The 12,583-nt window shown below is 54.9% G+C and overlaps 5 protein-coding genes across 5 annotated transcripts; 1 reads left to right on the top strand and 4 right to left on the bottom strand.

Moving 5' to 3' along the window:
- Nucleotides 1–28: 28 nt before the first annotated feature.
- Nucleotides 29–511, bottom strand: GMORB2_2297 (uncharacterized protein; the record flags this gene model as incomplete). Its single annotated transcript, XM_035464277.1, has 2 exons — nucleotides 29–381; nucleotides 487–511. Coding segments are annotated over 2 exons (378 nt in total), but the record flags the coding sequence as incomplete, so codon positions are not given.
- A 333-nt stretch (nucleotides 512–844) lies between these two features.
- GMORB2_2296 (inositol-pentakisphosphate 2-kinase) lies at nucleotides 845–2,936 on the bottom strand (the record flags this gene model as incomplete). Its single annotated transcript, XM_035464276.1, has 3 exons — nucleotides 845–1,836; nucleotides 1,943–2,215; nucleotides 2,396–2,936. The coding sequence occupies 3 exons, from the start codon at nucleotides 2,934–2,936 to the stop codon at nucleotides 845–847; spliced, it is 1,806 nt and encodes a 601-aa protein (XP_035319986.1).
- Nucleotides 2,937–6,058: 3,122 nt separating this feature from the next.
- GMORB2_2295 (mitochondrial distribution and morphology protein 34) lies at nucleotides 6,059–8,116 on the top strand (the record flags this gene model as incomplete). The annotated part of the gene is made up of 2 exons (XM_035464275.1): nucleotides 6,059–6,325; nucleotides 6,620–8,116. 2 exons carry the CDS (start codon nucleotides 6,059–6,061, stop codon nucleotides 8,114–8,116), a joined length of 1,764 nt encoding a protein of 587 aa, XP_035319985.1.
- A 1,107-nt stretch (nucleotides 8,117–9,223) lies between these two features.
- Nucleotides 9,224–10,202, bottom strand: GMORB2_2294 (YEATS domain-containing protein 4; the record flags this gene model as incomplete). The annotated part of the gene is made up of 2 exons (XM_035464274.1): nucleotides 9,224–9,867; nucleotides 9,965–10,202. 2 exons carry the CDS (start codon nucleotides 10,200–10,202, stop codon nucleotides 9,224–9,226), a joined length of 882 nt encoding a protein of 293 aa, XP_035319984.1.
- Nucleotides 10,203–11,009: 807 nt separating this feature from the next.
- Nucleotides 11,010–12,090, bottom strand: GMORB2_2293 (uncharacterized protein; the record flags this gene model as incomplete). Its single annotated transcript, XM_035464273.1, has 2 exons — nucleotides 11,010–11,377; nucleotides 11,424–12,090. The coding sequence occupies 2 exons, from the start codon at nucleotides 12,088–12,090 to the stop codon at nucleotides 11,010–11,012; spliced, it is 1,035 nt and encodes a 344-aa protein (XP_035319983.1).
- Nucleotides 12,091–12,583: the final 493 nt, after the last annotated feature.

Raw genomic sequence — 12,583 nt, 5'->3', positions numbered from 1 at the left:
CGTCCCCCTGGCCTTCGTCGTCTGGAACCTGGGCGACCTGTCCGGCCGTCTGGCCACCATGCTCCCCGCCTTCAGCCTGGTCGGCCGGAGGTCCGACGCCCCGCGCATCCTCTTCGCCTGCGCCGTCGCCCGCGCCCTCCTCATACCCGTCTACCTCGCTTGCAACGTCGGCGGGAGGGGCGCCCTGGTCCCCTCCGACGCCTTCTACATGCTCTTTCAGCTGCTCTTTGGCTTCACAAACGGTTGGCTCGGCGCCAATTGCATGATGGCCGCTCCCGCTCATGTCGACGACGACGAGAGGGAGGCCGCTGGGGGCTTCATGGGACTGTGCCTTGTTGCCGGTCTGGCCGTTGGCAGTCTTCTCAGCTTTGGCGTTTCCGCCTTGTAAATTACCGCCTACTCTCTCTTTTTCCCCCTTTTTTTTCTCCCCCCCCTTCCCCGTTCTTTTCCCTTGGTTATTTTGCTATCTAACTAGAGCATCTGCACTGATTTGCTTGGTGGATTTATACATGGCGTTCAGCATTTGCATCTTTCTGTACTTATAACACTTCGAACTTTTTTACAACAAAAAAAAATGTAAAATATCTTGTTGCGTTTTTATACCCTGATGGGTACCATATATATACATAACCTTCGCCCCGTGTGTATGGGTAAAGCTCCGTCCTGTGATGAGATAGTATTCATATACATATATATACCATGCAAACTTGTTCTCTACCAACCACTCCATGCTTTCCAATGTCCGTGTCGATGCCAAGAAGGAAAAAGAGTCAGATATATGTCGAAAAATGAGGGGGAGAAGATGAATGGGGAGATGGAGAGGAGATATCGGAGGCAGCCAGTACTAGCGCCCCCTGGACTGCTGACCCGACGGGCCAAAAGGTTTTGCAAGCTGCCCCTCCAAGCACTCCTGCAGCTTCGCAGCGTCCGTCCTGACGGTGTATACCTTTGACCACCCGTCGCCAGCCTTGTACGGCTGCGAGGCTTCGGCATCGTCGCCCTCATCCTTGTCAATGATGCAGATGAGTTCCTCCTGGACTGGTGTGCTACCCTGCTCCCTAGAGGTGCCGCCACGTTCCTGCTGCTGCTCCTGCAACTCGAGAACACACATTGTAGGCGGACGGTAGATGACGCCCCGACACGAGATGCGATGAGCAGTGTAGAACCCGTGCTCTATGAGGGTGCGCTCCGTGTTTCGCCAGTTGCTCATACGATGCTTGGAGCTCTTCATGTCAAAGTCGACAAAGCGAGTTTTGAGAGGGGGTATAGGCTCCCTGGCCGGTGCAGACGTAGCGCCGTGATGGTGATCGTTGCTAGCGGTACTGGTGTAGTTGCTGCTGCTAGGAGTGGGGACCATCTGGATCTGTGCTAGGCATGTGCAATCCCGCAGGGTCATGGCTAGACTGAAGTCGGCATCGGACTCGTCGGCTCGCAGGGGACCGACCTTGTCGTAGCGCTCCTGTGCTTCGCGGAGGATCTTGAGCGCTGGTTCGTCCCGGAGAAGGCCGAGGGTGGCGTTCAGACGGTGCTGCTTCTGCTGCTGGCTGATGTCGTTACTGCTGGTGCCGCTTCCCTCATCGACACTGGTGCTGCTCGGTTCATCTAGCTCCGGTAGGAGTCTGTACGCGCTCTCGATCCTGACGAGGTTATACTCGTCCCTCCCTAGTGTGAGGGGGCAAGGCTTAGCCTTGGTGGGCACGGGCTTGCGCGGGTCCGGGTCCGAGACATAGTCACGGAGTTCCTTGGCGCATTGTCTGCAGCGAATGGCGCTGGAGGGAGCGCTGGGAGACTGGGAAAGCCACTTTGGTTTGAATTCGACGAGCAATGCCTCGTCATCTGTCGTCCCTTGCGTTAGCATTCATGCAAGAAGGGGGGACAACTAAAGGGACAATATATATAAGTGAAGGTAAAATTGCAGACGGACGATGAATGGGCGACTCACCCTCTGGTCGCATATCTTCAAGGAGGAAAGCCCAATCACTCTGGTCAACAAAAGTTCCCCTAAACTTTTGTTTGCGCGACTGATCGTGACGGCGGAGGTAGTCATTCATGGCATCCACAATGCCGGACCCGCGGATGACTGCCAGCTCCGAGTGCAGGACATAATGGCCCAGGATGGGCTTTATGCGGGTGTGATAGTGCCATTGCTGCTCTACGTGGTCGAATTTGGGAAAGTCGGGTCGCACGGGAGCTTTGGCAACGCGCATGAGGAGGCCTATTCCATCGCCCGCAAGCAATAATCAGTATTGTTGCATCCAGTGAGTGTGCGTGTTGCTTGTTGCTCGTTGCCTATTAAGGAGCGAGAAATGCCAAGTGAAACAAGACGGACGGGGAAGAAAAAGAAAGGAAAAGTGACAGGGTAAAAATAAAATAAAGTAGAACAGCTTACGCGTACCGTCCTCATGACGGAAATATTCACCATCCGGTAGCTTTAGCTCAAAGACGGCATTGGCAGCTCCTTCACCGACGAGTTCACCAAGTTTATAAGACCGGGGTAGTGCCTTGATCTTGATGCAGGTGTTGTTTCCATCGCCAGACCTGGCGATGCGGCAATCGGAGTGATGCTGCTGGCTCGGATCAGCACCGGCTTTGTTGGCTAGCTGCTTCAGGTAGTCCATATCACGTCGTGATATCCATGATTCATGGCCACTGACGGTATACACCGGGAAGTAGCATGCAGCGACGGCGTTGCTGGTGGTCATACCGTTACCGCTTATGGTGCTGCCGGCGCTGCTGCCACTACCGTTGCTGTTAATGCTTCCGTTGGTGCCATGTCCATGACCACGGCGGTAGTGAGATTGAGATGTGGGGAGACGAGCCGATGGCGTGTGCGTAGGCGTTCGAGGGTTAGGGTAGTCGTAGTCGGTGGTGGTGGTGGTGGTGGTTACTGTTGTCGTGTTTGCGATCCTGGAGGATGGATATTTCTCCCAAGCCATGATTGGAGGGGAGACCGGAATCTTTCTTTCTTCACCTTGCATGCAACAGAACTGCAAGGCAACGTCCACTTGTCCAGTGGGAAAGCAGGAGATGGGGTGTGTGGTGTGGGGGAGGGGGGAGGGGAAGGATGGGGTTGGGCAAGGTGAGGCTCCAGGGGTAGAGGGAGCAGGGGTGGCAGCCTCAGGAAAGCAAAGCAAGGCCTGTAATCTGTATATATCTGAGGTGTTTGGATTTCGAGATGAAGACGAAGACGAAGAAGAAATGAGAAAAGAAGAGGAAGACGATGACTGTGAGGATATATGTTGGGAACAAGGTCTGGATGGACGACCAAGCTGGAAATTGGTGGGGAGGGGCAGACCCCAAGTTTAGGTCCAGCTGGCGGTAAGGTAGGCGTCGGTAACGGGGTCGAAGACGATGACGGAGGCTACTCGTACTAGTAGCTGAGGGTACTAGTAGCTAAGCCTACTAGTTACGAGCAGTGACTGGTAGACTGGCGGTAGACATACAAGTATACAAGAATGGTAATACCTGACCCTCGCATGTAGTGTGTTGCGCTTGTGAAGAAGTGTGTGTGGGTTCGATGTTGGCTTCATAATACCACTAAGACGAGTTAGTGAGTCTTGTCGACAGGTGTGGTTTATGCTCTAGAAAGTATCATGTATCATACTCGTAAATGGTAATAGTAGTAGGGTAGGCAGCAGTAGGAATATCGTGTCAACATCATCGAGGTAAGAGAAAGGCAAAAGGCAGGAAAAGATTCGAAAGGAAAGAGGCCCGTGTTGTGGTCGATATTAGGGCAGACTCAAAGGGCCATGAACAAAGGCGGACTCGACAAAGTGCATGATGCTTGAAATCAGACTTGTCACTCGTACAAGGTAGGAAGGCTTTGGGCAGTATTATTGCGTTGCTGCGTTGTTCCTTCTGCCTGCACCTTTTGCATCCGGTTTGTCATGCTTTTCCTTCTCTTCTCTTTACTCGTTATCCAATTCAATTTGATTCATCCATTTTCCCCTTCTCTTCTCGTTCAATGCATTTCGGTGACGTATTATTACACGGACCAACTCAATAGACTTGCCCACGTGATTGGCTGTATACTCGGGACGAATTCGTACACGTAACATAGGGGAACTCGCATTGCATGTCGATCTGTGGCAGCAGCCTCGAAGCAGGTAACCTTCATCAGGGGATGAGTCTATTGTAGAGTCAATATTCGTAGGTTCAAGTCATGTAGGTCTGGACAAGTCTGAATCTGCCGTGTAAGGATTCCTTTATGTTTCTGCCTCATCCGATGCTACCTGCCCCTTTGCAGGTACCCGGGGTTGTACTCATGTACCGCGCCTTTGGGTGAGTACTCGTACTACTGCTAGTACAGGTACTATATGTACATAGTATGCGCCGACTGGGTGGGTGGATGAGATGAAGAGGCGAGGTCAGCTGGTGGCTGTGGATTCGCAAAAGAGCACTTGTAGGGAGAGAGGTATTATGGGTTGGCCCGACTGTCATCACCATGACACCATGTGAGATGCAGCTAGGAATGAGGCGAGTCGCGTGGGCCGCGGGCTGCCGCGTGGGCCACACATGTTTATGTTCAATGTTGATAGGTGTGCCAACAGGACAGAATGCCAACGGCTTGGTGGCGGTACGAGTAGCTGTCGGTTGGGCAGTGCACAATACAAACAAGCCGTCCTAGTAGTGAGGAGGGATGGGTATTTGGCACATGTAGATGTAGTATTACTACCGAGCACTGGTAATAGAAGGAGTAGTAATAATTAGTAGTAATTAAGTAGTAGTAGCAGCAAGCAGCAGCAGCGACAATACGAGATGTACTGATGAGGAAGGAGCGACGAAGCATATGGAAACAGATGGAGTGAACAAGGCGAACTGAGGAAAGAGCATCCATGACCATGAGCATTGAACGATCGATGAGCGACCGAGCGATTGCGGGGAACGAAGAGACAGATCGCATACTAATCTGTACTCCGTACTAATATACTAGTAGTGGTAGCGGTGCTACTGGTAGTAATATTACCTAGCTGTATGTAATACTGCGAGACTACCTTGTAATAATAGAATGAAATAGTAAGATGCTCATGATGGCAACATCCTCCCAGCGTCCATCATCAACTACCTGCAGTAGCCTACCAGCCTGCATAAAAAGGCCCTAAAATGACCAAGACATCAGGTTACGATGGCGATGGGGTTACAAGGGTTCGCATTAGAATACCTCATCTCCACCAGTTAATGCTCGACTGACTAGAGCACTGGCAGTCAAACCACCATTCCAACAGTAAACCAGTTAGAATCCGAAAACACAAGACGAAACGCTCCGAACGAACCCGTCGAGCCGTTTGGCCTGTCCGTGACGAGAATAACACGCTAAAAGCCCGCGACCACTCCACTATCAGCGTCCACTCACGTCTCTCGAGTCTTCCCCGGCCGCTGGTCTGGTCTGGCTGGTCCAGGGGGGCCAAGGCCAAAGGGGCTACGTCCCGCTGTACCCAGGCCATCACCACTGTACGAGTAGTATTGATCCCTATGTAGGTATGGATCCACCCATTCACAGCGCCCTCGCTCTCCATCAGGTCCTAATCATCGACTAAGGCCACTGTAAAACGGCCACCAGAGGAGACTAGTGGAACGCATGGAGAGTGGTCCGTGGACGACCCGCCAAGGGACAGCCCCGTACAGGGCACACGACCACCGGAAGGCACACTGGACCACCTGCACGCCTCGGGGCTCGAGGAGACCGAGATGGCACGCCAGAGAGCCAGGAAAAAAAATTACAGACTCCTTCCCTCCTGAAGCTTCCGACAAGCGTCACACGCATCACATCACCACCACCATCATAATAACAACATCCAAAATACACACACACACACACGCACGCACGCACGCACGCACGCACCCACACCGACAAAGACCCTCACCGCCACACCGCCATTGCTTATATTAATATAACAACACAACCCCGCAGAACCCCCGGTGCCATCTTCAACAGACAACTGCGGAACAAACAAGGAAAAATAGAGAGCACCGTCCCGATCTCATTCGACAAGTGGCAGAGAGCGCACATCACCGCCCTTCCCCCCCATGAGCCGGCGATCCCCATCGCCATTCCAACATGGCCTTCAACTTCAACTGGTCGCCCCTGGCGGCCGACGAGGACTTTTATGCCAAGGCTCGCGACCTGCTCACAAAGGCCCTCAATAAGAATCCCAAGCCTCCCATCATTGTCGATGACATCCTCGTCAGCGAGTTCAATCTTGGCACCGTGCCACCTGATCTGGAGATCCTCGAGATTGGCGATCTGGCTGAGGATAGGTTCCGAGGCATCTTCAAGATGGTCTACACTGGTGATGCCTATTTGACGCTCAAGACAAGGGTCCAGGTACGTTTAGTCTTCATCCCATCCATCACCGCCATCCTTCTCCCTGTCCTCCTCCCTCCGCGCTTCTCCACATTTCGTCGTGAGGAGCTCTTTTTTCCCGTCATTTTGTCACACGACACCCCTACGATAGGAGTCCCATCCCAATCCTGCAGCCCTCGGAGCTTGGACGTGTTCCCGGATATACCGTTTATTGCGCAGTGCAGATATTGCATCTCGCAATACACTCTATCCAAACCCTCTCTACACCACCGCCAATCGAGACCACGAAGCAAGAGCTAACACGCAACGCAACAGGCAAATCCCTTGAATACATATCTTCACTCGAAACCGAGCTTCACGTCGCCGAAACCCTTGGCCGCTGCATCCGGGCTGACAATACCTCTCTCCATCACATTATCCGAGATCAAGCTGTCGGCCTTTATCATCCTCGTCTTCTCCAAGCAAAAGGGTCTCACCCTCGTCTTCCGAAATGACCCGCTCGAGTCGCTCAAGGTCTCGTCGACCTTTGACTCGATCCAGTTCGTCCGCGACTACCTCCAGCGGACTATTGAGCAGCAGTTGCGTAACCTGATGATGGATGAGCTTCCGGCCATCATCCACCGGCTGTCGCTACAGCTATGGTGCCCCGATCAGGTTAAGCAGCAGGCCAACGACCAGGCCCAGGCCCAGGCCCGGAGCCAGACCGAGACATCATCCCGCTCCGAGGACGAGGGCACCAACCCTTTCGCCAACCCACCCGACGACGCCGTCGATGCAGACGGCAACCTCCTCGATCAGGGTGCCCTGTCGGAGCTGGCCCTCGGCGGCGGCCCCCCGGGTGAGGTCCAGTCCCTCTTCTCGCAGAAGAACCTGCTCCGCCTCGCAGCCTTGACCGACTCGCATCGCACCCTATCCCTCTTCACCCCGGGCATCCGCGACGTCGTCTTCCGCGCCTGGTCCGGCGCAGGCCGCCACCTCGGCGACAGGCTCGACGCCAACACGGCTGCCATCGGCCCGCCTAGCCTATCAAGGACGCACTCCCTCCCCGCCGGAACCAGCACCACCTACACATTCTCCGATGCCGGATGCTCGTCTCCCGGACCTTACCCTCGACCTTCGGCCTTGGGAAGCCTGCACTCTGCCAACGCCTCCTCGCTATCCCTGGGGATGAATGGCCGCGTCCGCCCCGGCCGCAAGAAGAAGAAGCGCGTCGTCAACCTCCGTCGACCCAAGCCCGAGGGCACCGACGACTCGTCGTCCGTCGTCACCGGCGATACTATATCCGACACCACATCCATGGCCAACGACGGGCCCCTGTCGGAACCCCTATCCACGGACTCCTCTATACCCGAGGAACCCGAGCTCGAGGCCGCGCTCTCGGACATTGTCGCCTCCAACAGCAGCCATGTTCGCTTCCCCCGTGACGGCAACAAGTCTGTTCCGCACCACCAGCTTATGTCGGAGCTCAAGCTGGACTCTTCCCTGGACGAGAAAAACCCTGTCTCTGTCCCCGCCTCCGTCCCCGCCTCTGTCCCCGCCTCTGTCCCCGCCTCCGCTCCGACTTCGACCATTGCACCCGCTGCATCGGTGCCCATCTCGGAGAAGATGTCCGGCAAGGTGAAGCGGGGTAGCACCGGCAGCAGCGGCTCAGATACATCGTCCGTCATCCTTGAGCAGGCGTGGATCATGAAGATGGCCGGCGAGATCGCCCGACGCGCCTACGACGAGAAGAAGAAGGCCATGCCTGACCGTCCTGGCAGTGCATGGGACGAGCAAAGCGAGGCCCCGCCCGCGTACGAGGCTTCTACCTAGATCCGGGGTTTCATGATGTTCGATATTGAGAGTCCTCTTTTTCCAAGTGTCTCTCGATCCGAGGACAAAGAACAGTATGATAGAGGGCTTTCAGAGGAGCATGTACTCCCATCCTCTCCTTCTGGACCCCTTCGTATTTCTTTTGTTATTTCATATTGTCTTTTTCTTCACCCCCCCCCATCAGCGTGCGGCTTCTGATCTTTTATTACTCCATCATGAACGGCACGGAGTTCATTCTCTTGACTTATACACGACCTCACGTGGATCGAGGGAAGCATCGATATTGCACTTTTGTTATCTTACCGTTTGTTTCCAAGAGGAAAATCTTCCTCTTGAAAAAGGAGAAGAACAGACATTCATTCAAAACCGCAGGCCAGTCCCGGGAAGATGAGCAGTGGTGAGAACGGAGGAAGCCGTGTAAGAAGAGTAAGCGGGGGAGGTACAAGAAAAACGGTGGGGACTATCGTGCTTTATTTCTGGGAAACAAAAAACAGGTTAGAAGGGTCCGGGACTGGCGTATCAAGGGGAAACCAAAAGGCGTTTTGTTTTCTCTCTCTCTCTCTCTCTCAATTGTTGGAAAACAAGTTTTCTTTTTTGTTTCTCTTATGTATGGGAAGCGGTGCTCGCTTTCTTGCTATTGAACCAACTCCAATCTATGAATACATTGACGAATATTTCTGTGATGTGAGTGATTTGGTATGATGACCTCTGCTTTGGGAGCAAGAGGGGACATGAATGGATGTGAGAGTGTTTGGTGAGGATGATGGTGAGGATGATGATGATGGCGTGTACCGATCAGCCCCAATTCCTCCGACGCCCCTTGTTCTTGCGTGAGCTAGGCGTACGCAGAGGGAGGGTGTACGATGAGGAAGCAGGAGCAGGGACGGAGACGGAGGCTTCGCCGAAAGTGAAAGAGGGAGACACGGAGGAATCACATCCGACACGGCGGACATCGACCTCGATGGCGTCATGCCCGCCCCGGCCACCACGACTCTCCGTATCATCATTGCCGTCATCATCATGGTATTCCTCGTCATCAGAGGGTTCCGACTTGACGAATTGCCGGTGCCGGTGCTGGTGCTGCAGGCCCGATCGACGGCGGCCGTGCTAAGACTGAGACGCGGCGGCGGCGGCTGAAGCAGCAGCGGCGTTCTCGGCCTTGAGCTTGGCGAGCAGCTCCTCCTTCCGCTTGAGCTCCTCGAGGACCTTCCGGGTCCACTCCTCGGTGGCGACGGTGGCATCCTTGAGCTTCCTGACCTCTGCGGCCTCCGTCTCCCGGCTGAACGGCTGACCGGGTCGGTTGGTATTCGGAATCATGGCGGTGCGCTCCCACACGTCTCCCGAGTCCGGGGAGGGGAGGGGAGGGACGCGGGGCCCGGCACCCTTTGTCGTCGCCGCCGTCGCCGCCGCCGTCGACTTGCCCTTGCCGCCGATGGGGGTGGACGTCGAGGAGGAGGAGGTGGGGAGGGAGCCCCTGGGGACGGCGCCGGACGTGAGGACCCGGTAAAAGGCCGTGTAGGGCTCGTTGAAGAGCTGCTCCTCGTAGCTCCAGGAGCGCACCTCGCCGTTCTCCATGACCATCGAGGCCTTCTCCTCCTCCGTGCGGCCGAAGGGGTGCAGTCGTAGGTAGTGGTAGAGCGTCTGGGGCTTCTCGCCGGATTCGTTGACGTAGTATAGCTTTATGGCCACGTCGAACTCGCCCCATCCCGTGTCGCTGACGGCGAAGGGCCTGCCCTGCTCTGCTTCGATCACTGCCGTGGTGTGTTAGTCTCTCCCTCTTCCTCCTCACCCTCCTCGTCTTCTCTTCTTGTAATGAAACCTCAACAAAAGAAGAAGAAAGAAACTCACTCCTGACATGGTTTGGGATGGAGTCATGCAGCTTGAACTGTACCCTCCTCAGCCAGTACGTTATGTCCGTATCCTCCAGCCCCTTGACAAACACGGTCCAGGAGTGCGTGTGGCCCTCCGGCACACCCACAGGCTTCGGGTTGGCCTCGGAGAAGGGCACCGCCGTGCTGCCCACTATAAAGGGCCGGCGCACCTGCGTCAGCTTGACGCGCTTGCCTAGCTGGTTTGGTGGCGCCATCGCGCCGGGCCTGTCTCTGCCCTTGCCCTTGCTCTCGCTCTCGTTCTTTATGCGCCCCCCTCTTTCTGTTATCCTTGTCTTTCCTCCCTCTTGTCGAGTTGCGAGTGAGTCGTAGTCCTTGTCGGGAGATAGGATTGGCCAGATAGAGTGTGCTGGTGTTGGATGTGTTGCGCTGAATTGGGAAGATGAAGATGATGATGATGGGACGAATGGGCGTGTCGCCTAAATGCGACGGTCAATTCGTAGCATCGTCTCACGTAATAAACTCTTTCCCCGTAGGGTATTCTGTAGCTCTTCCCCCCCCCCTCTTCATTCCAACCCTTTTTCGGAACTTTTTCGTCTCCTCTCTCAGAGCCTAGGGGGGGGGGTGGGGCGCCGCTGACGTACACTCCCTTCACTGCATCCCACCTCCCACATTTAAAAAAAAAGGTGATATCAACTATAGAGTTGTTCTGAAAAGAGAAGAAAAACAGAAGAAAGGAGAAATGGATGAGAGAATTCATTCTATTATATTTTGGGGTGGAAAATCTCAATGTTCCCATGTGTGTTATAAGATTAAAGACTCCTCAAACTCCCGCCGTCCGGCATATAGTGTATAATTTCTCCCCTCGCCCCCCATCAAGAGGGACGGCCATGTTGCCGTTCACAGACAATATGATGTGTGTGTGTATCCAATATGTACTCCGAGTCCATGCAATAATGATTTCTTCTTCTTCTTCCTTGACCGTTTCCAGTTCGTGCCAGAACTACCAGATGAGCCCATAAAAATATAATCAAAAGTCGTCTCGTGAAGCCAGCCCTTCGTTCTTACAACTGGGCAATGTCGTTCATGATCTTGACCTCCTCGCCTGGCTTGAAGGGCGGTAGACCAATGTATGGGCAGCCGTCGCAGCGGAAGGCATCTCCCAGGCTGCAGTTGCCGCACGATCCCGTCTTTCCTTTGACGGTGAAGTCGAGTTCGTCGAACAGGTCGTCTGACTGCAGTTTCATCACGTCGAGGTCGGCCTTGGCCTTGTTCTGACGCTCCTCATCCTCCTTATTTATCCGTTCGGCGAGACCGCACGTGCAGTCCTTGCAGGCGCGACGGCGCTTTCCAGGCTTGGGCTGGCATTCGAGGGCTATGATGATGGAAGGAAATGTCAGTTCTTCTTCTTCTTTTCTTCTTCCTTCTCTCTCTTATCCAGATGGTTGAACATTGACCGCATGAGTGTTCAGACTTACGCTGCATGATGGGCCGTGTAAAGTCCTCGGCCGTCAAGAGGTCATTCTCGTCGACGAGTTCGTCGTCATCTCCAAAGTCGTCGTCGAGGTTGATCTGGACAGGGTTCGAGACGACGGGCGGTGCGGGTGCGGGTGCGGGTGCGGGTGCGACCGGTGCCTTTTTGACGGAGCCGTTGGCCTTTTTCTTCTTCCCACCCAGGCGCAGCGGCACGACGACCTGCTCCTCCGCCACTTTTTTGAAAGCACCGTCCTTCTCGACGAGACCGGCGAGGATGGCCTCGCGGGCATCCGCGACCGGGAGGGGGCCATCCTGCAGACGCAGCACGGCACCGGACTTCATCGAGGGTACGAGTGTGGAGTAGACGGAGCGGCTGAGGAGTTGGAGAGCCTCGCGGCGGCGCTCGCCGGTGACGTCCGTGAGCACGAGGATTTGGTCGTAGTGGTCAGCAGGCAGGGAGACGAGGCCGGAGCCTAGACGGTCGAGCATGTGCAGATCGGACGAGGAGCGGTCGTACGAGGAGAAGACGCGGCGTAGTTTTTCTTCGTGGGCGGCCAGGGACGGCGGAGCGAGGAGAAGGCTGCGCTTCTGAGGGACGGGCGACTTGGTGGGGGCCGCGGTGGCGACGAAGTCGTCCGACAAGTCCATCATGACGGGAGCGGGCGCCATTGTGCCTCTCGTCTCTGTCTGTGTCGACAGTCGGGGCGGCGTCTAGAGTTTCAATGCAGTCGAAAATGAAGAAGAAATCAGGGAAAGATGTTTTGTGTTGTTGAAAAGAGAGGTTGTGGGAACCAAAAAAAAAAAAAAAAGTTTTGGAAAAAAAAGGATTGAAACAAGAATGACGGGATGGCTCTAGAATTTGTGACCAACTAGAGGGGGGAGAACGAGGTTGCGGGGTGCTTTGCATTACAAACCCATGCTGATAACTCGGTAGCCACTCTAAGTACCTTTCTACGCAGTCCTCTCCTGGCCGACCTCGGCGGGGTACATTTGTCTGTTGGTCCTCCCTGTTGGCCCTCCTGTGGCCCGATCAGTGGGAGTGAACCCCTGAAGTGCGAGCCTAATTTGGGGGGGAGGGGGGAGGTGATAAATCTCATCTTGTCGGTGGCATCATCTCCGCCATTCCCCAGTCCTGAGGTTGTCTTCGACCTAGAGACAGAGC

This window comes from Geosmithia morbida (assembly GCF_012550715.1).
Source record: "Geosmithia morbida isolate 1262 chromosome Unknown scaffold_12, whole genome shotgun sequence".
NCBI lineage: Eukaryota > Fungi > Ascomycota > Sordariomycetes > Hypocreales > Bionectriaceae > Geosmithia > Geosmithia morbida.
The sequence above is the reverse complement of the archived record's forward strand: the minus strand, read 5'-3'. Positions and strand labels throughout refer to the sequence as shown.